The sequence below is a fragment of the Pseudonaja textilis genome, chromosome 3, assembly GCF_049901715.1.
Source record: "Pseudonaja textilis isolate UNSWEBS1 chromosome 3, rPseTex1.2, whole genome shotgun sequence".
In the NCBI taxonomy this organism is placed as follows: Eukaryota; Metazoa; Chordata; class Lepidosauria; order Squamata; family Elapidae; genus Pseudonaja; species Pseudonaja textilis.
This window is the reverse complement of record NC_141992.1, coordinates 104,011,675-104,038,943: the sequence shown is the minus strand read 5'-3', so window position 1 is coordinate 104,038,943 and position 27,269 is coordinate 104,011,675. Positions and strand designations below refer to the sequence as shown.

At 38.8% G+C, this 27,269-nt stretch overlaps 1 protein-coding gene across 2 annotated transcripts; it reads left to right on the top strand.

Annotated features, from left to right (window-relative positions):
• Positions 1-5,725: 5,725 nt before the first annotated feature.
• LOC113438149 (flavin-containing monooxygenase 5-like) lies at positions 5,726-23,750 on the top strand. 2 transcript variants are annotated; one of them, XM_087932010.1, is made up of 4 exons: positions 5,726-5,905; positions 19,304-19,441; positions 19,983-20,171; positions 23,332-23,750. In XM_087932010.1, exons 2-4 carry the CDS (start codon positions 19,307-19,309, stop codon positions 23,512-23,514), a joined length of 507 nt encoding a protein of 168 aa, XP_087788136.1. In that variant the 5' UTR covers positions 5,726-5,905; positions 19,304-19,306; the 3' UTR covers positions 23,515-23,750. The 2 variants fall into 2 exon arrangements, with proteins under 2 accessions (XP_087788136.1, XP_087788135.1); XM_087932009.1 differs by having other exon boundaries at positions 5,729-5,905; positions 19,237-19,441.
• The last annotated feature ends 3,519 nt before the right edge of the window (positions 23,751-27,269 follow it).

The following is a 27,269-nucleotide window of genomic DNA, read 5'->3' as shown; positions in this document are numbered from 1 at the left end:
TCTAGGTTGATGCAATCAGTGATGATCTTTTGAGGTTGGCATCCTGTGAGATTAAAATATTGTTCAGAGGTAGTGGTTGCAGGAATGTGTAATGTGTACATAGTGTGGTCCTTTGTGTCAGAAGAATAACCCCAGTCAAAGATAGTAGAGTAGGAATCAGGGAGGTGGAAATCCTTAAGCCTAGTGTAGTTTAAAATGTTGTGTGGTCTAGATGCTACTCCCATTAAACATGTAGTCAGGATGTCCTTAACTGATTTCCCGCCTGCTAGGCAAAAGTTGGTGGTGTTGAGTATTTCCTTGGCTAGATATTTCCATATGTTTCCTTTCTCTGCTCTATTTGAACTAGCAGTAGGTGGGGTGTGGCTAGAGGTCAAATGAGGAGGTGGCATCCAGCTGTTTTCTGCAGGCAAAGCCCTGCCCCCCCAGCATTTCACTCTCCCTTCCACTCCCCACAGTTCTAGGATTTTAAATTTAAAACGGTACTCACCTGCTTTCAAGCAGCTGTTGAGTTCAAGTCTCAAGGATTCCCTTTACTACCCAATGCCTCCAGGGCAGGGTCCGTGGATGTTTTCCCCAGACAAAGAAGGTCTGTGCCGGCTGGGTTTTTATCTCTGGACCCTGTCCGGTGGCTAAGTTGGCCAGGAAATCCCAGAGTTGCCAATTGTGGAAAGGAAAAGGAAGCCTTGCCCTTTAAGGAAAAGGCAAAGCTCTTTCCTTTGTGGATTCAAATTTCCTGGCTGGAAAATTTTACTGCAAAATGATTGGTCAGCTGCATTGGAAGTCAGAATCAGTTTATTAATAGGAAGGCAAGTAAGAAGAAGTCCTACAGCATTCCTGAGATTAATCTAATCTTGTGAGTAGAAAAACCCCTTTCTTATATCCTTCAGATCCTTTGATTTTGTAAGTGTGACCTTGAAGTCTTTGATTTGTGCGTGTGTGATGAGTTCCTGTCTCTTGAGATTGGGATCTCTTCCTCGGATCTTAGTAGGAGTAATTGTTTTATAGTAGCTGCTTGTTCACTTTGTAGCTGCTTGTTGCATTAGGTTGCAATATCCTGAGTTTCCTGTTATGCCTGTTGGAAAAAATATCCTTCTGGGTTCAGTGCTAAGTGGGGAAAAAGACACTGTCAACATGGAGGCTGTTTGGAAGGTTTAATGGTGGACAGGACTATATGGCCTGGAGCTCTAGAGTGAAAAGGAAGGATGATCACATGCTTCAAGATGAAGGAAGAGATCAAGAAAGAGACTGAGGTGCTGAGAGTGCCTGGGTTTTATAACCTTTGTTGGGATTTGAATTGGAGCTTGTTTCTAATTGGTTGTCAGACTCCCATGGGGCCATGCAGGAGCAACTCTGTAGGCTGTCCTGAGTTCCAGGCTTGGTTGAGCCTTGCTGGATGATGATGCACTGAAAAGGGTTTTTGGCAATTGCTACAGCTTTACCTGGAGATCTTTGTTATATAAAGTATTCTGGCCCAGGCCTTAATGGCCCACCCATTAACAAAGGTGGGGGTGAGTTTCTGCTTCTGAGGTGAGTTTCTGCTTCTGAGTTTCTACTCTTTTTAGAGGAAATATTCTGCCTTTTTAATATTTCCTAGGATATAACATTTTTCTAGGAGACAGGTGGGTGCTAACTTCCTATATGCCTTTTGGTTTGCTTTTCACAAGTTTTTATAGCTTGCCATCTACGTGATTTCTTTTTTTTTAACAAATTTTATTCAGTTTTCCACAAAAACAAAAATCTCTTTTTACTGGACAACATATTTCCGGGTCATCACCTTTACATACAAATATGACAGCAATTATCCATTCATATATGCATACTTAATTCTATTATTATCTTTTCCATTCCAAATTTTCATTAAGGAGAGAAATTAATTCTAGCCTCTTTCATTAATCTCAATAGAAACATCTTTTTGTTTCATTTCAATTATTTCAAATATAATCCTTTAATATTTATTTTAAAAATAAAGATAAACAATATGTGTTTGCCTAATAATAATAATAACAACAATAATAATGATGATAATAATAAAAAGGTTACCAATGTCTCTCCTTGCTTTTAATAGTCTATATTAACTTATTAATTTAGTTGGTTCTTTAGTCTGTCATATTTCCTTTCCATTACACATTCTTTTTATAAATTTTAGATTAATACAAATTTTAACACTAAAGGAAAACAAACAAGTATAGCTTTCCCCCCTTTTACTGCTTTGAGTGTGACACCTCAATGATTAAAATATACCTTTATTCCCTCATCTTGATTCCCAATAAACCATTATTTTTAAGAAGTTACAATAATAATCATTACATTTTTCATTTGGATTCCACAGCATATTTTCTCCCCTTAATTTTTAATAAAAGTTATCAGTAGCTATATTACCCTATTTTCTAAATATTTTTAATTGCAGAAATATTCTTATTACCCCTTCTCACCCTGCAGAATCCCCTTTTTAATTCATCAACCATTAACTCTGAAAAAACAATTTCTTTTCAATGTTTTACTATTTCTGTATTTCTTTATTTCATGCACTGTTTCTTACTGCTTCTCCTCCCCCTCTTTTCCCCATATCTTTTCTCATTCCAGTTTATATCCCTCTCTTTCTTAATATCTTCCTTCCCCCTTTTCTGGTGGGTCTTTTTGCCTTTCCTGACTTCACGGGTATTCCCCCTTTTGATTGCCTTCTTAAATCTCAACTTTTTAACCTTCCTTCTTTCCCCACTTCTTTGTAGTGTTCCTTGCGTTAATTGTCTATTTAAAATGTCTTCTCCTTGAGTCAACTCCTCCTCCTCTGAAGCTCTTTCTTCTTGTTCTTCAATCACCATTTCCATTTTTTCTAACACAGAGCAAAGTGATTAGCCTCTTTCCTCTTTACTCTCATATTTTTAAGTTTCATTTTTAATTCCCGAAGAGATATTATCATTACACACTCTTGTATTTTATGATCGTTAAAGTCCACAAAAAACCCACCACTTTTACTTTCCTTCTTTCTTCTTTCAATTTTCTAAAGTTCTCAATAATTCCAGCCCAGGGTCTATACCAAAAACATCAATCAATCCCACAGTCAGTCTTCCCTTGCTTTTTTCTTTATTCTGGTTCTGCTTTCATTTTCTAAGATTCTTACTTTGTTTCAATATTTCTTTAGTGTTATATTCACACAAGTTCATTCAGAAACAGGATGCTTTCCCTTTTGTTTGAGCTCAAGTTTTTGTCAAAAGGTGGCACTCTCCATTATACAAAGTCTTCACTTTTTCCCCTATTTTTTGTTCAGGGTTTTTCGAACCTCAATATTCCAGCACAGTCCAGTCTCCAATTTGTAAACTTTATTATTATTATTTTTTGACAACCTTAAGTCCAGCTTTATTTTATGCCTATTTATTGCCAAAATATTTTAGTCCAATTTAGTTAAATCTTTAGTTCCGGCTTCTTCTTTTCCTGGTTCAAAGCCCCGCTTAGCTGTCAAAAATATTTTCTTATTTTTTTCCTGTTCCTTTGTAATTTCGCCGCTCACCTTTCTTTTCTTAAAAATTCCATGTTACCTTAATCCCGGGGTACTTTTGTTTATTTGTATTGCCCAATTGTCCCGGTTCAGATGTTATCCACCTCTTTCTTCCCTCCTACACAAATCTTAATCCAGTTGAGTCCTCCTCTTTGGGGTGGCCATTTTAAACCACTGCTGCATTCGTCTTCGAGGGGGGGAAAGACCAAGCCCAGGAGGGAAGATGTGGCTCCCCTCAACCTGGCTTGCGGCTTCCCCTTACTCTACAGCCCCTCCAAGGCAGCTTCAGCCCCTAATCGTAATGATCAGGGCTCTCCAACGAAAGAGCACGGACCATAGCCGCAGAGAGTTGTGATCTACGGTCCGTCAGCAAGGAGGCTCCGCCCTCTTCCTCCCATCTATTTGATTTCTATGGGAAAGGATCTTAGCTAATTTGTAGGCTTTTTCTGTATCCCCTGCAAAGGTGGGGGCAAGTGGAGTTGACCCTGGTTGTGTTTTCACCTCTCCTTTCTTTTAGAGGAATTTTCCTTCCCCTTCTAATGTTTTAGGATTTCTTTTCTTTTCCTAGAAGAGAGGGGAATCATAACTTCCAACAGACCAATTGCTTACAAAGTATCACATTTAAAGGTGGCAGGGAGAGAACCAGAAAAGATGCAGTCATCTGTTTGCTAAACTCTTCCTAGAGGGTGATAATGGCCCTTCCCTGTATCTTCCAAGCACTGATTCAAATGGATTGAATCAGCTTCTTTCACTTGCAAATACAGTTTCTCAAGGTAATTAACGTGCTTGTTGTTGGTTCCAGGCAGCAAATTCAAGTGTACAGAGAGAGAGAGAGAGAAGGGGGGAAGTATGGGCCATCTATTTGCTTCACCCAAATGGATCCCTCCTCTCTTTTCTTGCAATTAGAGGGATTTGTTGCAGTCTCTTTTTACTATTCTGCTCCAAGTATCTGCTTCTGCTTACATACTTCTTGTTATAGACAGTTTAACTCAACATGAAAAATATTATCCAAATTAGACTTATTTTAGGCATTCTTCTCATAGATATGATTCTCATTATAAGAAGATTCTTCTGAAGGCATCAATAATCTGATCTTAGGCATGTAGGCAGGGGTGGGATTCTACAGGTTCGCACCTATTCGCTAGAACCAGTTGTTAACATTCTAAGCAGTTCGAAGAACCGGTTGTTAGAAGAAATTACTGCTCTAATCCTGTAAGGAAGGCAGGAAGGAAACATTCTGATGTTGCTTACAGAAACTGCCTCTCCATTAACTCTTATTACATTCTTGGCAGGATGAGACTTCCTGTCTCTGGAACTTCTCTGGAGTTTTTTTCTTCCTTTGCTGGTACTTTGCTTGTGTGGAGTGACCATTCAAAGTTACAATGGCACTGAAAAAAGTGAATTATGACCATTTTTCACACTTACAACTGTTGCATCATCTCCACAGTCACGAGAGGCCAGGTGAGAAGATGCGTGCCTCGATGTGAGTGATATTGAGTTGGCCACACGCAGCCAATAACATGAACACCAAGCCACTTCCACCAATTAAGCCACACCCACAGAACCGGTTGTTAAAAAAGTTGAATCCCACCCCTGCATGTAGGTAAAAAGAGAATGATCTCATCCCCACACTGAGAAACTGCAGCCATCAGGTAAGTTGGAATGCAAGTAAGCCTCACTTGCTTACCGTAATCAAGGCTGCCCCCTCAGCCAATCAGAGGACTGACCCAGTGGTCAGTCAGAGGCACAGATGTGACCACATGATAACTACATTTCCCAGCAGGCAATGCCTTAAAGAGATAGCACCTAATTTCTAAGATAAATATACACTCTAGCCAGCACAGTTCCCACTGCCACTGTGGGAGTTTTGGCAATTACAGTTGCTTTTTTATTTAGATAAGAAGTTTGCAGCAATGTCTTTCCAATCATTTTTATTTGTCCATTTTTGAAACTGTTGTTGTATTGTTAAATGATCTATTTCATCAATTAGTCTAGCATGTATATGTGAATATTCAGAGTATAAACTTTTTGCAGCTAAATTCACAATAGCAGCCATGTTGAGAAACCGACTTAAACATCCTGCTGTGCTGCTGTTACAGCTTTCCCACATTCCAGAGGTTACAGAATTTCGAAACATGAATTTTGATTCACATTCCACGTATGCAAAGGATAATCATTAATAAACTATTTCTTCATGTATATATAAAGCTTGCCAAGGATACTTGACAATGCCAACACCACAAAATCTCATCAGATCCTGCCTCTGCCAAAATGGGAGGAGCAATTGCTTAATGGTGTCTTTGGGTAAATTTTTCTCCTGTTGAGAAACTTCTATTATGCAAGAAGCAAAGAAGAGAATATATACATTCATTTCCCCTGCTGTAGACTGTTCATCTGCAGCGTTTTCAGGTTTGTTGCAATTTGTTGATATGAACATGTTTCTATATGCTTGGTGTTTATTGTGGCAGTGGATCTGCAAAAAGGTGTAAATCAGCCAGTTAAGACTGGAAAATAGAAACCTGGTCATGTTTCCTTGTCTCCTTTAGTCTAAAGGATTAGGCTTATTTGGGTAGCACAATCTGTTTCTTAAAGCTTCTTTTTTTTTTGGTCAAACTAAGGTTACAAAATAAATTTGAACAAAAGAGAAACAGGAAAAGAATTCTGGTTTCTTTTGTGTTAATTAATAATAGCAAATGTGGCTGACAAAGAGCAAAGTTTGAGAGACTATCTTGGGATGATGAGGCAAGGCTGCTTATTTTATTCTGATTTCTTTGAAGAGAAGCTGAATTAGCAATTTTAAGGGAAGCTTTGTGGAAATATTGTTGCTCAAGTAGTCCTCCCTTCTTCTCCTCCATTATTTCTTTCGGCTTAGAAAGTAAACAAGGAAAAAAGCTTTACCTTTAGTTCAGAACAACACCTGCATTGTGTTTTTCTTCCCTTTTTTCATTTTGATAATCCTATCCAAGACTAAAGGATCCTTCAAATTTGTTTCTGCTGCTCTTCTTTTCCACATGTGTGAACCAGTGTATTTTTTTTAAAGTTTTTATTTTTTAAGACAAACATATACAAAAACATAAAAACATAAATCCATCTTCCAATTATATACATACAGTGTGTCAGCTGGTTACAAATCTTTTTGTGCTATTCTTTCATCGTCCTTGCTCACAAGTTATATACATTCTCAAATTGTCAATCTAGTATATGCCTATATGCTTATCAATTGTTAATCATTCATTTGACTAAATTATTGTCATCATTTTATACAAGATATAAAGTCTATATATTGTTTTATCATTTTTTCCAGCCATGTGTGGATTTTAGTCCAATATCTTTTTGCTTCCGAACATGTCCACCACATATGGTAATTTGAACCGGGTATCTGATGACATTTCCAACATTTATCCGATTTGTTCTTAAACATTCTGGCAATTCTTGTCGGGGGTACTTGTAAAAAATCTTATACAAATTTTGAGACCACAATTTTTGCCATTTCTCTAAGTCAATCCCATATCCAAAATTTCCCCCCCAAGCAATCATTGTTTCTTTAACTTGTTCTTCCTCTAATTTAAATTATAATAAATGTCCATAGAGTTTTTTAATTACCTTTTCATCAGTACCCATCAACATTTTATCTAAATCAGTCAACTTTCATAAAAACCTTCTGTTTTAAAATCTTTATCAAATCTAGATTGTATTTGTGCATATGAGAACCAATTTATTTTTATACCCTGTTCTTCCAGCGCTTGTATAGATTTAAGTTTACCCTTTTCATTCAATATCTCACCATATCTAGCTGTTTGTTCCTTTTTATATGTTATTGGATAAGAAAAAGTTTCAATAGTAGATATCCATAATGGAATTTTTAAGTAATATTGCTTTTTTATCTTCTTCCAGTTTAAAAACAATGCCTCTCAAATATAACGTCTTCTAAAATACCCCTGTGTTTTAGTTCCCTTATACCAAAGAAAAGCATGCCATCCCAACAGCAAGTTGTCTCCTTCTAGGGTAAATAATCTGCTGTTCCTTAAGGTTATCCATTCCTTTACCCACATCAAGTTTGTCACCTGATAATATAATTCCCAATTGGGCAAAGCGAATCCTCCTCTTATTCTTGCATCTTGTAACAGTTTGAGTTTTATTCTCGCTTTCTTTCCCTGCCAAATGTATTTTAACATTATTTTGTTTAGATCTTCAAAAAACTCTTTCCCTAATCTGATTAGAATTGTCTGGAATAAATATAAAATTCTAGGCAATACATTCATCTTAATTGTAGATATTCTCCCAATCAATGATAATTGCTAGTTTTCCCATTTTATCAAGTCTGTCGCAATCTGTTGTTTGAGTTTAAGATAGTTATCCTCTTTCAGTGTGCTGCATCTTCCTGTTATGTATATCCCTAAATACTTAGCCTTGTTTGTGACCTGGATTTCTAAGACTTCCTCTAACTCTTTCTTTTGTCTTGCTAATATGTTCTTTGTTAATATCTTTGTTTTATCTTTATTTATTTTTAAACCTGCTACTTTTCCATATTCTTCTATTCTTTCTATTAATTTGGGTGCTATTTCCAATGGATTCTCTAGTATAAATACCAGGTCATCTGCAAAGGCTTACAATTTATACTCTTCCTTTTTAATTTTCATTCCTTTTATTTCTTTTTCTTCTCTAATGTTCCTATTCAGGACTTCCAATGTCAACACAAACAATAGAGGTGATAGTGGACAGCCATGTCTAGTCCCTTTTCTTATATCTATAGAATCTGTTAACTCTCCATTTATCATAACTTTTGCAGTTTGCTTATAATATATCATTTCAATGGCTTGAATCATTTTTTTTAACCAAAGCCCATTTGTTCCAGTTGTAGTGACATAAATCACCAACTCACATTGTCAAAGATTTTCTGTGCATCTAAAAACATCAGAGCCATTTGCTCTTCAGGATGTGCCTCATAATATTCCAAAGTATCCAGAATTATTCTCATATTATCTTTAATTTGTCTCTTTGGCAGAAATCCATTTTGATCAGGATGAATAAAGTTATCTAGATATCTTTTCAGTCTTTCTGCCAAAATTGAAGCAAAGATTTTATAGTCTGAATTTAATAGGGATGTGGGTCTGTAGTTTTTAATTTGCTGTGGGTCTGTGTCCTCCTTCGGTACAAGTGTTATATATGCTTCTGACCATGTTTTGGGTATTCTCTTCTTTGTCATAACTTCATTCATAATTTCTAATAAGTGAAGATTCAATGTTTCCTGGAATGTCTTATAAAATTCCACTGGCAAACCGTCCGGATCTGGTGCTTCCCCAATGTTTTGCTTTTTAAAAGCTTCTGTTAATTCTATCATTGTTATGTTACTTTCTAACATTATTTCAATATCTGAGGCAAATTTTCTTCCTGTAAGTATTGTTGAATTCTTTCTTCCTGGACATTCTCTTGATGGGACAGTTTTCCATAGTAATCTTGAATATTTTTCTTCTTCTCCGCATTTCCATAGCATACATGTCCTTGTTCATTTATCAATTGATTTATCCTTCTCAAGTCTCTTTCCTTTCTCAATTTATATGCTAGCCATCTGCCTGGTTTGTTTGCATCTTCAAAATAGTTCTGCTTAGCATTTTTAATTTTTTGTGCTATTTCTTCTTTTTCCATTAGCCCCATTTTATGTTTAGTTATGTCCATTTTAATTTTAATGTCCTTATTTGTGGAAATTTCTGTAGTTCTTTTTCCAACTTCTTGTAGTCATCTTCCAATATTTTAAAGGTTTTTTTTCTGTTTTATATTTCTTTTCCTTGTATAGTCCATTATCAAGCCTCTTGTATAAGCCTTCATCATGTCCCAGAGGTTCTGTAATGAAGTTCTCTTTTGTGTTTTCTTTAAAGAAAAAAGTCATTTCTCTCTCAATTTTCTGTTTAAAGTCTTTTTCCTTTAATATTGCATTATTGCATTATATTGCATTATTGTCCATCTAAATCTCCTTTTTTGTCCCTTCCATACAAGTGTTATGGGATTGTGATCTGCCCAGGTACCTGCTTCTATTTCAATGTCTTGTATGTTAGAAAGCAATTCTGTTGACATCCATATCATATCTATTCTAGACCATGATGCATGTCTATTTGAATAAAAAGTATATTGTTTATTTTCTATGTTTCTCTCTCTCCATGCATCTTTTAAGTTTATTTCCTCTATCATTTGAAAGAAGGATTTTGACAATGTCTTTCTAGTTTTCTTTGTTGTTTTCTGTGTTTTATAGTGCAATTTATTGTTAATTATTCCATTAAAATCTCCCATTATACAAATATTAACATAGTCGAGTTCAATTATTTTCATATGTAATTTCCTGTAAAATTCTTCTTGATTCTCATTTGAAGCATAAGGAGTCCTATTAGGAGTGTTTTTACATTATTGTCCATTATCTCCACCATCAAAATCCTTCCATCATCATCTGTATAAATTTGTTCTGCAGGGATTATGTATAAGACCACACCTATTTTTTTACATTGTGTCAGTGAAGTAAATAATTTCCCTAATTTTTGTTGCTTCAGTATATGCTCATGTTGTTTCTTAATATGTACTTCTTGTAGGCAGATTATATCAAACTTTAATTTGTCTAGTTTATGGAATACTTTTCTTCTTTTAGTGGCTAAATTAAGTCCATTTATATTAATCATAATCAATTTTCTTTCATCCATTTTAGACTTTATAAGAAGGATTTGTTGCTCTAGTAGATCTTGGTTCTCATTGCTTTCTGGGTACATCATCTACTACTCCTTTTTTTTCAGTTGTTATTATACACTCCTCTTGAAATTTGATTAGCGACTCTTCTTTTCTTGTATCTTCCTCTTTTCCTCTAAAATATTCTAGATAGAATAGCTCAGCTTTTTCAACTGTATCAATTCTGTGCCTTTGTTCCTGCTAGGTGAACATGAGACCTTCTGGTATTAACTATCTGTAATTTACTCCTCTCTTAAGTAACTCTTCAGTCAGGAATAAAAATTCTCTTCTCATCTCTCTCACTCTTCTCAGTACTTGTTTCAGTACCACAATTTCTTTGTCTTTATACTTTAGCGTTTTCTCTCTTGCCACCTGGAGTATCTGTGTTTTAATAGTTTTCTTTGTAAATCTAATGTGCACTTCTCTTGGTAGTTTATTTCTCATTGCATATCTTGTGTAGACATGGAACACTTCATACATTCCATCCATCATCTTCTCTTTAGTTATCTCTAGCCCTTCTGCCAAAATTTCTGTCATTATTTCAGCAAGGTTTTACCCTTTTCTTCTTCTATGTTTTGGAATCTCAAATAAAATTCTGACCTGTCTATTTCCCATTCCAAGGATCCGCTCCTGTCTCTTTCAACTTCACTCAATCGAGTATCAATATCTCCAATTTTCTTGTCTCTTTGTACATCTTGTTCTTCTATTTTCTTGAATCTGTCCTCATATTTCATCATCATCTGTTGGACATTCTCAACTTTCTCATCTGTCTTTTCTGTTCTTTGCTTAATGTTCTCCATTCTCTTTTCAATGTTGTCTGATTTTGCTTCTATATTTTGGATTCCTTGCATAATCATCTGTAGTGTCACTTCCTTCTCCTTCTCCTGTTGCAACATCATCTGTATTGATCATTGTCCTCCAGATAGTGAGGAAGTAGATGTTGATGTTGAAGAAGCTGAAGCTGCTATTTTTCTACTCATCTTGTAATACTTGATAAAATAGAAGAAATAAGAGACAAGGGCAGACAATTGCCACCCCAATAAAAAATTAGAAAGAGGAAAAGTAAAAAAGGAGAAAAGGAAGAATCTTCAGGCACTTGTATACCTTAATCCAATTGGTTCCAATTATATAAAAGAGAGAAAAGAAAAATATTAAAAGGGGAGGGGGTGAAAAAATAGAAAAAAATAAAGAAAAATAAATTGAAAAAATAGAATTCTGTGTGTTCCTCTTAATAAAAAACATAGGCCAAAAAGAAAAAAAGAAGAGGGGGAAGAATATATTCTATTTCCTGGATCAAAAGACTAAAGTTCAAGCATAAAAATCCAGCTGGAGGGGAAGTAAAAAAAAAAAAGGATGACAATTCTGACTGGGAGCAAGCCACTGCCACTTAATTGTCCAAGGCTCTATAGTTAATCAAATCAGAATTTAGAGTTCTATTTTCAAGGTCATTTCAATCTTCTTTCTTTCAACTTCAACTCCAGACTCTGGCTATCAATAGTTTCACAGAAGAGCACCTGTATGAACTATATACCATGCTCATCCCACTATCTTTACAGTGAAAGACTCAGAGTCTTTGAATGTAACATAAATGCATAAACAAGTAAAAGGAGAAAAAGCAATGTATTCAAGCCTCTAGGTGGCAGTGCTACTTATTTCCCTTCACTTTCACTTCCCCTCATATATCCGCAGCCAGGAATAGATTTTTAAAAAAGTAAAGTCTTTAAAAGAAGAAGAAAAAGGTGACCCTCACATAAAAAGGTTAAAAAAAAGAAGAGTCCTAGTCAAAAGAGACTTTCAAAGAGATTATATAAAAAGTAAAAATTTAAGGAAAAAGACCAGTCCAGTTTAAAATTGTGAAGTTTTAACCAAATTCCGAGTTCCAATAAAAAGGGGGGGAAAGCCCTTCAGTTTAAATTTAGCATAATCTTGCCACTTGACCTCTTTTATCTTCACTTTTAATTTCACTTTGAGTCTTTTAGGGTGTTTTTTCCAAAGAATAATAAGTAGAAATTGATCTCACCAAGCTGAAACACTTTCTTCCCAATCTCTTCCGTTCCGGAGCTGTCCCAGCTTCAGCAGCTTGAATGGAAAAAAGGGCTTCTCCTGGATCTACCAGGGACTTTGCGGTGTCCCTGTGATTGACAGGATGTGCCCTTCTCTATCACTGTCTCTATGGGATGGTTTAGGTCTGGTGGGACCGTCCAACAGCGGGGATATCGATGGAGATCTTGGAGCCTCAAGATCGCGCATCGTACCACCGCAACACCAACTCCACCCTCCTGAATCAGTGTATTGTTTGTCACCCTTTCAGTCATTGAAAAGTACTAGAGGAAGAAGAAGCTAAATTATGTGACGTAAAGTATATGTTAAAACCCCTTTTCAAACAACTTTTTGCCCACTTGAAGTGAGTCCTGATGCATTTCCATAAAATATCGATACTTTGTGTAAGAAATTAAAAAAGTAAAGCCCACTTGCCCTAAATGATGATTTTGGAGAAAAAGAAATTATTTTCTGGAAATATAGGTAAGACCTGGCAGCTTTTCAGTGATTAATTTTAATTAATCCATCAAGTAATTTGAAGTCTTTCTGACAGCTCCTTGTGCTACCCTTCTATGGCTTTTTGGGTGGGTGGGGACTTTCTGTATCTGCAACTTGAACCATATTTGATTTTATTTGTGTGTCCAATCACATTTGGCCAATAAAGAATTCTATTCTATTCTATTATTCTATTCTATTCTATTCTATTCTATTCTATTCTATTCTATTCTATTTATTGTTTCTTTACCACTGACTCTTCTCACCTTTTCTTCTTGTAAACAACTAAATACACACGTGTCCTCTGAATTTGATTTTGCCGTTTGAATCTGTATCTCTCAGAGCCCTACTCTGTGGCCAAAGAATCATAGAAAGTATGAGTTCCCAGTGGAACTTCATAGGTTAACTAGCCTGGCTGCTGCATTAAACTACCTTCAACAAGTGGCCGTCCAGTCCCTATCTGAAATCTTCCTAAGGAAGGGAGACCATCACTATTCTAAGGCAAATGGTTCCAGTTTAAGAACTTTACCATTTTATATTCAGCCCAAATCTCCTTTATTTAAATTTCTATGTCTGGTTTTTGTCCTGAAAAAGCAGGAAAAATAACAGATCTATCCCATTACATAGAACAGTCAGATATTTATACACTGCTATATATCTTCTCACTCTTGCAAAGGGAAGATAACTGCTACTTTCATTGTTTTTAGTTAAGGCTTCATTTTCCTACTAATTATCATCCTAGAGCAGGGGTGTCAAACTCAAGGCCCGCGGGCCGGATCCCCCCTGCAAGGTGGTTAGATCTGGCCTGCAGGGCTGTCCTGGGAATAGGAAAGGACTGGTCTGCAGCAGCCTGGCCCAGGCAAACCAGGAACCGATCTGCAATGTGACAGTGGCCATCCAAGCTGGTATGCAGCACTACTCTGGAGCCAGCAGGAGGCTGCCCCCCCTGCCCCCTTGCTTGCACCCAGGACGTGGTGAGTGCACGTGGGGCCTAGAGTCCCTAGGGATCATCTTGCCCCACAGGCTAACTAAATTCTGAGCACTTCTCTTTAACCCAAGATGCCAGTGCTTGCACACTCGCCACCTCCTGGGCGCATGCCCAGGGGACAGGGCTGAGGTTGCAGGACATCTCTCACTGGCTCAAGGCAGCCACATAGGTCGGAACTAAGGCACAGGCATAGGAACCAATTCCGTCTGTGGCCCAGGTGGGCTTCTCCCTCGCATGTGCCAGCCTTACCGTTTGAGGCAGGAACAAAGCCTTCAACTGAGCAAAGCCCTCACACCCACATCCAGCCCACCAGAGCTCACCACATTGGGGGGATGAATGAGACCCATTGTCTCATGGAGCCCACTTCTGCTTGACCAGGGAGGAGGAGGAGAAGGGCAGTGAGGGTTTGTGCTTGCTGGCTGGTGAGGCAGGGTATAGGTTGGGTGGGACTGGCTGGCTGGGGACAGGGGATCATGGCTGCTCAGGTGGCTCCTGCCGCCACCACCAGCAGCTTGGGTGCCCGGCTCCACTTGAGCTGAAGAAAGTGGAGGCGCAGCAGCAAGATTGCCCTCAAAGATTGCTCTGTTCCCAAGCACCCTATTTGCATGCAAATACCCCACTTGCATGCAGGCAAACTTCATAGGACAATGGGGTCTCTCATTCCTCATTCCTCCCCTGGCACAGCGAGCTGTGACAGGCTGGTCATGGGTATGAGGACTTTGCTCAATTGAAGGCTTTTTTCATGCCCTCACAGTAAGGCTGCACATGCGAAGGCCTCTTGCTCAGTGCAAACATCCTCCAGCAGCTGCGCTTGTAACACCCAAGTTCCATGTCCTTCCTTCTTTTCCTCCTCCTGCTCCTTCTACTATGTCTGCTTCTGCCTCCTCCCCTTCTTCCTGGTCCTGCTTCCTCTTCCTCCTGCTTCTACTTCTTCTTCCTCCTCTTCTTCCCCACTCTCCTCCTCTCCCTCTTTCTCCTGGCATCCCAACTGGGCTTATGTTCCCTTTGTGCACCTCTCCAAGTTTGCAAGACAATCACTCAGCAACCCATCTTGCAACCAGAGGCTCCTCCAAAGCCTTGTTGGAGGGGGACACCCCAAGGTGTGTGTGTGTGTCTTTTTCTCAGAGTGCAAATAGAAACAGGGAGAATCTACCTTTCACCTTAAGCACTGTGTTTCAAAGGGAATCTCTCTCTCGTTAGCACTTTTCAAGACAGCTGGGCTTCATTGCACTTCAACTGGAGTTTTTTGCTTTTGTTTTCATGCTGGGGATGCCTCATGTGTTTTAACAGAATCCTGATTGCTTTTCGTGGTTTGGTTTGATGTGTGTGTTTGTGTGTGTATGTCTGTGTGAGCTTAAAGGGCTTCCACTGCTTGGTCCAATCCTTTTCAAGCTGAGGTGACTGCATGCTTCAAGTTTATTTGCAAAGAGGCGTTGTGCTATGCCGAATTAGTTTGGTCTCTCTTGGTTTTTTTAATTGTTTTCTCAGCATTTCCTGCCAGCCTGCCAGAGCTTGCTGCACCAGGGGAGGAATGAGACCCCATTGTCCTGTGGAGCCTGCCTGCGTGCAAGTGAAAATGGGGTGCTTGGAAATGGAGCAATCTTTGAGGGCAATCCTGCTGTTGAGGCTACGCTTTCTTCAGCTCAGATGGAGATAGGCACTCAGGCTGCTGATGACAGTGGCAGAAGCCACTTGAGCAGCCATGATACCCCCCAGCCATTCAGCCCCACCTGACCTACCGCCTCACTAGCTGGCCAGCTCAAACCCTCACTGCTCTTCCCTCCTCCTCCCTGCTCAAATGGTAGTGGGCTCCCACAATATGGCGAGCTCTGGTGGGTTGGATGTGGGTGCGAGGGCTTCCCTCAATTAAAGGCTTTGTTCCTGCTCTCAAATGGTAAGGCCGACACATGCGAGCGAACAGCCCACCTGGGCCACAGACGGCATTGGTTCCTGCACTCAGGCCTTCGATCTAACCTGCATGGCTGCCCTGGAGCCAGTGAGACAGTCCTGGTGTCTTGGCCCTGCCCCTTGGGCATGCGCCCAGGAGGCAGCAAGTTCACAAATGCTGGCATTCAGAACTTAGCACTCAGAACTTAGGCTACAGGGCAAGACGGTCCACAGGGATGCCAGGCTCCATGCACGCTCACCACCTCCTGGGTGCAAGAGGTGGAGTGGTGGCAGCCTCCTGCTGGCTCCAGGGTGGCACAGCAGATCTAAAGCTGGCCCAGAACCAGCCCAGATGGCCATCGCTATATTGCAGATCAGTGCCCGGTCAGCCTGGGCAAGGCCAGTCCTTTGCTATTTCCAAGGCTGCCCCGCAGGCCAGATCTAACCACCTTATGGGCCAGATCTGGGCCATGGACTTTGAGTTTGATACCCCTGGTTTAGAGAGAATGATTTTTGGAATGATGGTGTTGAATGCAGAGCTGAAGTCTATAAATAAGTCATTGGTAATTCAAGATGATGTAAGATATAATGGAGTGTCATATTTAATGCATCATCTGCCAATCTATTTGCATGGTAGGCAAACTGCAAGGGATCTAGCAGCAGATCCATTATGGCTTTCAGGTGGGCCAGCACTAACCTTTCGAAGGTTTTCATAGATACAGATATTAAAGCAACTGGTCTGTAGTCATTGAGTTCTTTATTGGAGGGTTTCTTGGGCACCGGAATGATAGTAGAGAATTTGAAGCAAGAAGGGACATAACACATCTCTAGTAATTTATTAAAGATCGGGGTGAACATGGGAGCCAGTTGATCAGGACAGACTTTCAAGCAAGAGAGAGCTATTCTGTTTTGGCCTGGTGCTTTTCCAGGCTTTTGTCTGTGAAATACACTTGCACATCTTTTTCAATGTTTAATTTTGAAAGTCCAATGTTCAAGCTTATGGCAATCTTTTTGAATTGCAATTATTTTGTTGGAAGATGTTAACCAATCCCTTAGATTATTGTTACTTGCATTCTTCCCATTCCAATCTTCAGGCCATTTACAAAGATACTATGGGTCTGGGTCAAGAATGGAAGGACTTTCATCCAGGATGATGGAAAACCTTTTATGAACTGTCTTTGTATGTAGTTACTTAACCACATGCAGATCCACCAAGGCCACAGTATTGCCAAGACCACATTTATTTATTTATTTATTTATTTCAATTGCTTACAAGATAATAGGTATAAGTAAAAACATAGTTATGAATACATGGATACATATAAGAAAAATAAAAAGTAAAAAGTAAAAAGTAAAAGAAACAATAGGACAGGGACGGTAGGCATGTTGGTGCACTTATGCACGCCCCCTACAGACCTCTTAGGAAAGGGGTGAGGTCAATAGTAGACAGTCTAAGGTTAAAGTTTTTGGGGTTTGTGGAAGAAACCACAGAGTGAGGTAGAGTATTCCAGAGATTGACCACTCTGTTGCTGAAGTCATATTTCCTGCAATCAACTTTGGTGCGATTAACCTTGAGTTTGTATCTATTCATTGATAGGTAGGACATTGCAATGTATGATTTTATATACTATAGTTAGATCATACCGAAGGCGGTGTAGTTCTAGGTTTTCTAGGTCTAGAATTCTGCAACGAGGTAAGGTATTCTGCAACGAGTAGAGGAGTGGACAACTCTTCATGTGAAATATTTCTGGACTTTCTCAACTGTGTTAATATCAGATACGTAATGTGGGTTCCAGACTGATGAGCTGCATTCGAGTATTGGTCTAGCAAATATTTTGTATGCTCTAGTTATTAGTTGTAATATTACCAGAGAAAAGCTACGTAAGATTAGGTTAACAACTCTTAATGCCATTTTGGCTATGTAGTTACAGTGGGCTCTAGCACTTAGGTCATTAGAGATGAGTACTCCAAGATCCTTGATAGAGTTTGGATCATCAGCAAGGTCTTGACTATTCAGCCTGTATTTTATTTTCTGATTTTTTTTTGCCAATATGTAGGACAGAGCATTTATTTGTTGAGATTTGAAGTTGCCATTTGTTTGACCATTCTGATACATAGTCAAGATCTTTTTGGAGGGTAGCGGTATTGTCTGTGGTATTGAACAGCTTTATATCATCAGCAAAGAGAACGCAGTTGCTCTTAATATGATCACAGAGGTCATTTATGTAGAGTATGAAGAGAGTTGGTCCTAGAACACTGCCTTAGGGGACACCACTGTTGACAGGTACAGAATTTGATAGGATGCTCCCAATTTTGACCATTTGTTGTCTGTTTGACAGGAATGCTTCTATCCAGTTATTCAGTTGTCCAGAGATACCGTAAGATTTTAGTTTGTGGTGTACCACTGAATCAAAGGCTTTACAGAAGTCTGTATAAATTGCATCTATTGCTTTGCCCTGATCGAGTTGTGTAGTCCATATGTTTTTGCAGTGTAAGAGTTGCAGATTACAGGATAGTTTTTTTCTGAAACCAAATTTTTTATTAGAGAGTAGATTGTTTGTTTCTAAGTGGAGGATGATGGATTGGTTAATAATTGATTCCATGACTTTACAGGTGACCTCAGCATAAAGAGATTGGTCTGTAATGTTCAACTAGGCTGGGTTCTCCCTTTTTGAAGATGGGGATGACCACGGCTTGTGACCATAGTTTTGGCAAGGAGCTGGTCCTGGAAGATTTTTCAAAGATTATGCTTAGGGGTTCGGCTATGGCAGTGGGTAGCTTTTTTAAGAAGTAGGCACATATTCCATCCGGTCCAATAGATAGAGATAGTTTTAGATTGCCTAGTGCTTTTTCAACATTGTCTTCTGTAAAATCAATATGTATTAGATCATTGTAGTTGTCTGTGGTTCGACTAGGAAATACTGGGCATGATCCATTGCTGTTTACAAATACTGAGCCAAAGAATGTGTTAAATGATTTATCCATCTTATATGTAAGAACACTATGAGAGACATTGCAAAAGTATTTTTACTGAGATCAACATAACCTACATCTATGGCCTTGCCTACTAAATTAGTTTCTGCCTCTTAAATATATGAAATTAGCTTGCTATTTTTGTTTTTTACAAATATGGTCATTCATTATAAATTTCTTTCTTATGTGCTTGCAGACATGCTGCTTGATACTGCTATTATCTTTCCCAATGCAGATGATATAGCAGTTTTCCATGTCCACGCTGCTCCCTTTTTGAATATTGGGATTAATTTGCCCTTCCTCAGTTTTCTAAAACCTCATCCATTTTTAAGTCTTACACTCAGTAGTTCTGGGAATAGTTCAATAAACTCGGCATCCAGCTTCTTAGATGGTCATGTGGAGGGGACAGCCATTCATGATCTTCAATCACTATGGAGATGCTTGTGGGAGGCCTGAGCATGAATAATGCTAATCATTCTGAAACCATTGGAGGAATTGAGAGTCTTGGAAGGATAATGGGCTGGGAGGTATGCAGATGAAATTGAGGTTGGCAGCCATCTAAAGAAGTGATAGGAAGTGGCAACTATTGGCTGGATTCATGATCCTTTCCCTGTTGTTTCCAAAGATATTGGATTATTTATTTTTTCAGGTGTTATTATTATAAAATACATAGAAATAAATAAATTGGTCCTAACACATCTGCTTTTGGGAAACAGAAGATGGGAAAGAAAAGAGTGGCAATTATTGGAGCTGGTTCCAGTGGACTCTGTAATATCAAATGCTGCTTGGAAGAAGGTCTGGAGCCTGTATGCTTTGAAAGCAGTGATGATATTGGGGGACTCTGGAGGTTCAAGGTAAGTGCAAATGCTCCATAATATTGAAGCTTTACTTCCAAGGGATTGTTGTAAATTCTCTCAACCTTCAGCACTGTTTCATGTAGACACTTGGTCTATATTTATCACAGTTAGAAATATGAAAAATATATTTTTACCTCAAAAGCATCCTGAAGATCATAGAAATATGCGTAAGTCAGAATGAAGAGAAGGAAAAGTTGAAGCTAATTTTGTCTAAATTTACAGCTTTCCATGAAAACCATTCTGGAGTGCAGCTTACAGAATAGGCAGATGATTTTCTGTGCATAAGAGGGCTGGATACATAGGGCATGATGAATTTAGGTTTAGAGCTGCATATGTACCTCTTTCTGTGCTCTTATATTGATATTGAAACTTGGTACTTTTATTTGAGGATCTTAAACCTTAGAATCATCTCAGACACAGGAAATGAGCAATAAAGTCTGAACTGAATTTCCAGGGACTTGAGAAACAGGAATGCATTTCAAATAATATGTATAATAAAAACACTATGCAACAAACATTAAATTTTTATTTGTTGCAGGACAATCCTGAGGAAGACCGGGCTAGTATTTACAAATCTGTGATCATCAACACCTCCAAAGAGATTATGTGCTTTAGTGACTTCCCCATCCCAGATGATTTTCCCAACTACATGCACAATTCAAAGATAATGGACTATTTCCGGATGTATGCAAAACACTTTGACCTTCTGAAATATATTCACTTCAAGGTAAGATGAATATGACCCTTTTTTTCTGAAGCATTGCAGAGGCACATATGTTCTTTTCACCTTCAAAATGGGAGCGGGGGAGGACAGGATCTAGGTGAATACTAGGCAGTTTAGTGTTGACAGTGGGCGAAACTCTGGAACAGATTATTTGTGAGCATTTTAAAAAAATGCATTGCTGGGCAGGAGAGTAAATCATGCCAAAACTTATCTACTTTTCTCATAGTGACCAACTACAAATGTATTAACAAAGCACTGTGTCCTGATTAAGAGTCATTTGGGTGCCTATTTTACTTTGATCAGATTGCACCTACAATATACCATATGTTTCTTGGGCATTGCATTGAAGGAAGGACATTGACAAACTGGAAGAAAAATGATAACAGTCCTGAAAGAAAAAAACCCTATGAGGAAGGATTGGAAGTGTTAGGTATGTGTCACCTAGAGATGGTTGAGGAGAAATGGTAGCTCTGTTCCAATATATGAAAGATGTGTAGAAAACAGAGTAGAATTGTGCAAAGCTACACCAGAAAACAAGATGCAGTAGTATACTGTAAATGGCAAAGAAGCAGATTTTAGATGGACATCAGGAAAATTTTTCTAATGGCAACATATGTTCAACAAAGAAATAGCTTTGGAACCTGATGGGTTCTTCTTTACTGGAGGTGTTTTAATGGGAGATGTGGTAGCATGGTCAGGGGGTTGAACTACATTAAGGAGACTTTCTCCACTTATATTCTAGATTTGATGAGTTTGCCTAATTTTCAAGTTAACTATACCCATCTTCTTTTGAGAGCAACAACCTATCCCTGATGACTAAAATTCCTGTATCTAGCAAGTTACACTAAAAGAGTTTAATGGATTGGTTACTTGTAACATACCTATGTTTTAGAGCAGGGGGCTGCAACCTTGGCAACTTCAAGACTTGTGGACTTCAGTTCTGGGAGAGAGACTGTGAGAGTTGAAGTCCACTTATAGGTGCCAAGGTTGGAGACCCCTGTTTTAGAGACTGTTATGCTTATCCTTATTCTGACAACATCTTAAATGAGATTACATCCTAGTACAGGTAGTCTTTGATTTATAACCATTATTTAATGACTGTTCAAAGGTACAATAGCACTGAAAAAAGTGACGTACAATCGTCACAGAATCCTCATGATCAAAATCCAGGCAGTATCCCAAGGTCATCATTTGTGACCTTCCCAACTGGCTTCCAACAGACCAAGTCAAAGAGGAAGCTGGATTCTCTTAACAACTGCTTGATTCATTTAACAACCATGGAAAAAAAGTCATAAAATCAGGTATAACTCACTTAACAGCTGCCTTGCTAGCAATGGAAATTCTGATCCCAATTGTGATCATAAGTTGAAAACTACCTGAAATTAACATGCTTGGTGAGAACACATTCTATGTTAAAATATGGATGGGATTTTAGTGTTTTAGGAACTGATTTTAATCCTTCCACTTGTATAGTTGCAGAAATATCATAAAATCATTGATTTGTAAATAAATATTGTAGTCAACTAGTCCAGTCCATTACTCCATTCAGGATCCAATAGAGAAGTATATTTTAAATGTTTTGCTCTCCAAACTCCTTCCCATATTTAAACATTATTGAAGAGCCCAAAATAACTTTTGTTTGTATGGGTTATATTTATCATTTTTACTGTATTGAAAGGAGAAATAATGCATTTGTAGAATATTTATTGATTGAATAAATAAAGTCAGGAAGTTCTGCTTAATGTTTAGACTTGAACTACTTCCATATAATTTTTTAAACCACTGATTCTTGTCCTACCTTAGGATTAGGCATAGTTTTGTTTCTAAATGTCTTCAGATTTCTCTGCCAGCCATAGGAAGTTAGAGTGGTCACATACACTGCTCCTGAGTAGGGGTGGGATTCAATTTTTTTTAACAACTGATTCTGTGGGTGTGGCTTAGTTGGTGGGCATGGCTTGGTGGTCATGTGACTGGGTGGGTGTGGCTTGGTGGTCATGTTATTGGCTGGGCATAGCCAACTCAACATCACTCACATCGTGGCACACATCTCCTCACCTGGCCTCTTATGACTTTGGGGATGCTGCAACAGTCGTAAGAGTGAAAAATGGTCATAAGTCACTTTTTTCAGTGCCATTGTAACTTTGAATGGTCACTCCACACAAGCAAAGTACCAGCTAAGGAGGGGAAAAAAACTCCAGAGATGTTCCTGAAAGTCTAGTCCTGCCAAGAATGTAATAAGGGTTAATGGAGAGGCAGTTTCTGTAAGCAATACCAGAATGTTTCCTTCCTGCCTTCCTTACAGGATTAGGCCACTAATTTCTTCTAACAACCGGTTCTTCAAACTGCTTAGAATATTAATAACTGGTTCTAGCGAATAGGTGCGAACCTGTAGAATCCCACCCCTACTCCTGAGCACAAGCAACATATGGGGTTCCCTTCCATGTTTAACCTGCTTGCTTGGTTGCTTGCTTAGCCAAGGTGAGTGGAAAATTCCAATCAAATTTGCTTCTAAAGCACACCCACACTTTCATTTAAATCTTATGCAAGAGATCCAGAAGTTCACTAGAGATTATCTTTCTTAATCTTTTGTTCATTTATTAAAGTATGTAAGATTAAACCAATACATGCAGAGACCTGTTTTTCAAGTGTGGTGAAAGAGTTTTGTGCAGTGTCATTTGCACACTGCAGGATATGTTTCCATCAGAAATATGGTACTCCACACTACTTGGATTTTAGGACAAAAATATTAAGACCCAGCTTTCCAACCCTTTAACCTATTTATTTAGCAGACTCCTCTGAAATTTAATCTTGGGGTTTAATTTTTATTGGAAAGTGATTAGAAAGTAATCCCCAGGCCCTTCCCTAATAAATCCTATTATTTTTATGTATTTATTTATTTTATTCATTTTGTCAAACACAATATAATAGAAATAAGAATAAACATAAGTTTAAAACATGACTAGGAACTAATAATTGGAGACAATAGGACAAGGGTGGTAGGCATGATTGTTCCCTTATGCATGCCCTTTACAGACCTCTTAGGAATGTGGTGAGGTCAATAGAGGTTAGTTATTATGTATACAGTTTTCCAGAGGGAGAAACATTTTCTGAGCAAATAAATAACTATGCGTCGATTTATTCTTTTCCTGACTTCTGCTTTCAGACTAAAGTCTGCAGCGTAACAAAATGCTCAGACTTCTCTACCAGTGGCCAATGGGATGTTACCACAGAATCAGATGGGAAGCAGGAATCATCAGTTTTTGATGCAGTTTTGGTCTGCACTGGCCACCACACCAGTGCATATCTGCCCCTGGACTCCTTCCCAGGTATGATTTGGAGTTTTTAAGAGACTGACATTCCTTTTTGAAATACAGAGTTGCACCAAATGAGGCAAAAGATCAGCCCTCGTCTCCAGGGAGGCCCAAATACCCACAAGTATTCCATCTTGCTAGGTTTGACTAAGAGCTATTTCACACATCTAGTCCTCAACATTCTCCAGTCATTAGGATAGAACATCCACAGTATCACTCAAATGGAGGAACAGAACTTAACAGAATATCAGAGTTGGAAGGGACCTTATAGGTCATCTAGTCCAAAACCTTGCCCAAGCAGGAGACCCTACACCATTTCTGATAGATTGGGGGGAGGGGTTGGACTAGATGACCTACAAGGTCTCTTCCAACTCTGTTAATCTATATATCTATGATAGATATATAATCTATGATAGATATATAATCTAAGATAGATAGATAGATAGATAGATATACATACATACATACATACATACAAGATGGAAGTATCTTCTTGAAAGTTTCCAGTGATTAAGCTCCCAGAACTTCTGAAGGCAAGCTGTTCCATTGGTTGATTGCTCTCAATGTCAGAAAATTTCTCCTTATTTCTAGGCTGAATCACTCCTTGATCAGTTTTCATCCTTTATTCCTTGTCTGGCCTTCAGGTGCCTTGGAAAAATAGGTTGACCCCCTCTCCTCTCTGTGACAGCCCCTCAAATATTGGAACACTGCTGTCACGTCATCCCTGGTCCTTCTCTTCACTAGACTAGCCATACTCAGTTGCTCTAACCATTTTTCATATGTTTAGCTTCCAGTCCCCTAATCATTTTTGTTGCTCTTCTCTGTATTTTTCTAGAGTCTAAACATCTTTTTTATAACGTGGTAACCAAAAATGGATGCAGTATTCTAGGTGTGGTCTTACTAAGGCTTTATAGAGTGGTATTAGTACCTCATATGATCTTGATTGAATCCTCTGTTAATACAACTTAGGATTGCATTGGCTTTTTTGGCTGCCGCTGCACATTGTTGACTCATATTTAATTGGTTGTCCATTAAGACTCCAAGATCCCTGGTTTCTCCTGATCTATATGTGTACTTTTGGATTTTCTTGCCTAAGACTTTACTTTTCTCTGCATTAAATTTCATTTTATAAGTTGGGTCCCAGTGTTCAAATCTGTCAAGATCCATCCGGATCTTGAGCCTATCATCTAGGGCAGGGGTGTCAAACTCTCAGCCTGCGGTCCGATGTGTCACATGCTGGCCCTGCCCCCGCCTTGTTTAGTGAAGGGGGAAAAAGTCCCAATACGTCACGTGACACTGCTGTGACAACGTGAGTTTGACAGCCCAGATCTAGGGTGTTGGCTATTTCTGCCAGATGTAGATGTAGATGTAGTACCAATAAGGACTACTTGTTGAGTATGGTTTGTCAGCCAGTTAGAAATCCATCTGATGGTGATACCTTTTTCTAGCTTATCAAGAAGTAGGTTGTAGTTTACTTTGTCAAATGCCTTGCTAAAGCCTAAGTGTATTATGTCCACAGCATTTCACTGATCTAGTAATGTAGTCACTATGTCAAAGAATGAAATAGGATTGGTTTGCATGATCTTTTTTAAATAAACCCATGCTGACTTTTAGTTATTACTTTACTCGTTTCTAGGTGTTCGCAGATCTGGTTTTTTTTTATTATCTTTTCCAGTATCTTCCTAGATATTGATGTTTGGCTGATTGGGCTATAGTTTCTGTTCCAGTCCCCCATGTGCACACAAATGAGGAGTTTAAGGACTTTATTGAGGCTATACAGACTTTATTGAGGCTATACAGACTAATACAGGGTTATTCCCCAGGTTTCTACTTGCATCAAATGCAAAGTTCTATTGAGCCTGATATTGCACAGTGTAGGCACCATTCAATAAGTCCAAGAGCAAAGGCACAACTCCACAAAGACAAAGTCTGAAATCCAGGCACAGTCCAAAGTCCACACATGGTAATTAAGCCAAGGTTCAAGTTCAGAATCCAATGAGCAAATTCAAGGTTCAAATACATGGCCAAAGGAGAAGAAAGAACAGAATCCTGAGGTATTCCACAAAGTAGGGGATGTGATTTGGATTTCTCGTTCTCTGTCATCACTGACTGGCACTGGCACTGAAGAAAGGAGGAGAACCAGCACTATACAACGCCACTTACCTTTAATTCCTAGAACTGGAAAGATACTATGATAAATAGTACCAAATCCCACTGAGAAGTTAGGAAGAGCCAGGATGGATGCACTACCTCCACCCAGAAGAAGTTTTGATATATATATATATGAGCATGATCAATGTGATCTGAGTTCCAAATCCTGTTCCGAACCCAGACTACAAGGGGTCTAGATAATCTGCCTCATCCACTGTTCTCTAAAGCTGCCATTGACCACTCTCTCCACCACCTTACCTAGAAAGGGGAGATTGGAAACCAGGCTTTAGTTGTCTAATCTAGCCGAGCCAAACAATGGTGTCAGAACTGCCATCATACACTGAACTGTGCATTTGCTAGCTGTCAGTCTGCCATGGACATGAGAGGAAGAAGCCAGGTTGGAGGGAGGTAATTACTCATTGTGCCTTCCAGAAACAGCACGGGGCAAAGCAGAGAGCTAGAGCCTGAGAGCAGTGCAGACAGCAATCGGGAAAGAGACAGTGGAGATGAGTGGAGGGCTAAGTGAGCAGACCAGACAGCGGAGCTGACCAGAGCAGGGATGAGGTCGAAAAGACTCAAGCACCAAAAGACAGAACGGACCTGGCAGAGAAAATGACAAGAGGCCAGAGCAGCGAATGACAGAAGTGAAGGCAACAAATTAAGCCAGAGGTCCCAATAGGCAGGGAGGGAAGACCCCAGTAGATAATAAAAATAAATACAGGACAGAAAATAAAAGATAAATAAATGGGCAAATAATAAGGACAAAAGTGGAAAATTAGAAATCAAGGAAGAACAGGATTAATAAAGATCAATCAAATAAATAAGGCAAATCTTAAGATAGGGAGGAACTGGAGCTTAAAAACTTTTTTAAAAATATAGGAAAGAAAGGGATAAATAAAACTAACATAATAGTAAGCAAGTAAAATAAATAACAAGGTATAAAAAAAAGCAGAAAAAGGCAGAAAAAAGGATAGGAAAAAAACCAGATACAAAACTTTTGACTCTTAAAAGAACCAGCAAAAAGAAACAAACTCATGGAACAGGTGACCGATACTATTATGGTATGCAATATATGTTCCATGCATGTGCTTATGCCCAAAGAACATCCAAATTATACATATATTAAATGTAAGCTATGTGAACTACTAGAGGAAAAAGTAAGGGATCTAGAGGCAGCTCCAAATCCAACCTATGCAAAAAGGCTATTCTCAAATTGAACCAAATAATAACCAAACAAATAATTCCCAGAGGATTTGACCCTGCTGACAAACCCCTGGAGGAAGACAAGTGGAAGTATGTCACAAATTGAAGGAAACACAATAATCAAAGAAAAAAGCGGCACACAACTAACAAACTCCTACTGCCTAATCTCACCCAATCAGAAGTGGTCCCATTAAAACAGGGCATGTGCTCTCAGGACGCTTCCCTGAGGCCCACTAGGCCAAAAACAGGGTGTGGTGTGATGCTTCAAAGGAAAAAAGAAAGAGAAAGAAAGAAAGAGGGAGGAAGGGGAGAAAGAAAGGGAGGGAAGGGAGAAAGAAAGAAAAAAAGAAAAAAGGGAGGGAGGGGGAGAAGGAGAGGAAGGAAGGACCTTGCCACAAGCTTCAGAGAATGCTTTGAAACAGCACAACAATGCAGA

Excerpts from the sequence above, each read along its gene's own strand:
- LOC113438149 (XM_087932010.1), top strand. The coding sequence starts at position 19,307 with ATGGGAAAGAAAAGAGTGGCAATTATTGGAGCTGGTTCCAGTGGACTC. Across the intron at positions 19,442-19,982 it reads GGGGACTCTGGAGGTTCAAG|GACAATCCTGAGGAAGACCG; the intron begins GTAAGTGCAAAT and ends TATTTGTTGCAG. Across the intron at positions 20,172-23,331 it reads TGAAATATATTCACTTCAAG|ACTAAAGTCTGCAGCGTAAC; the intron begins GTAAGATGAATA and ends TTCTGCTTTCAG.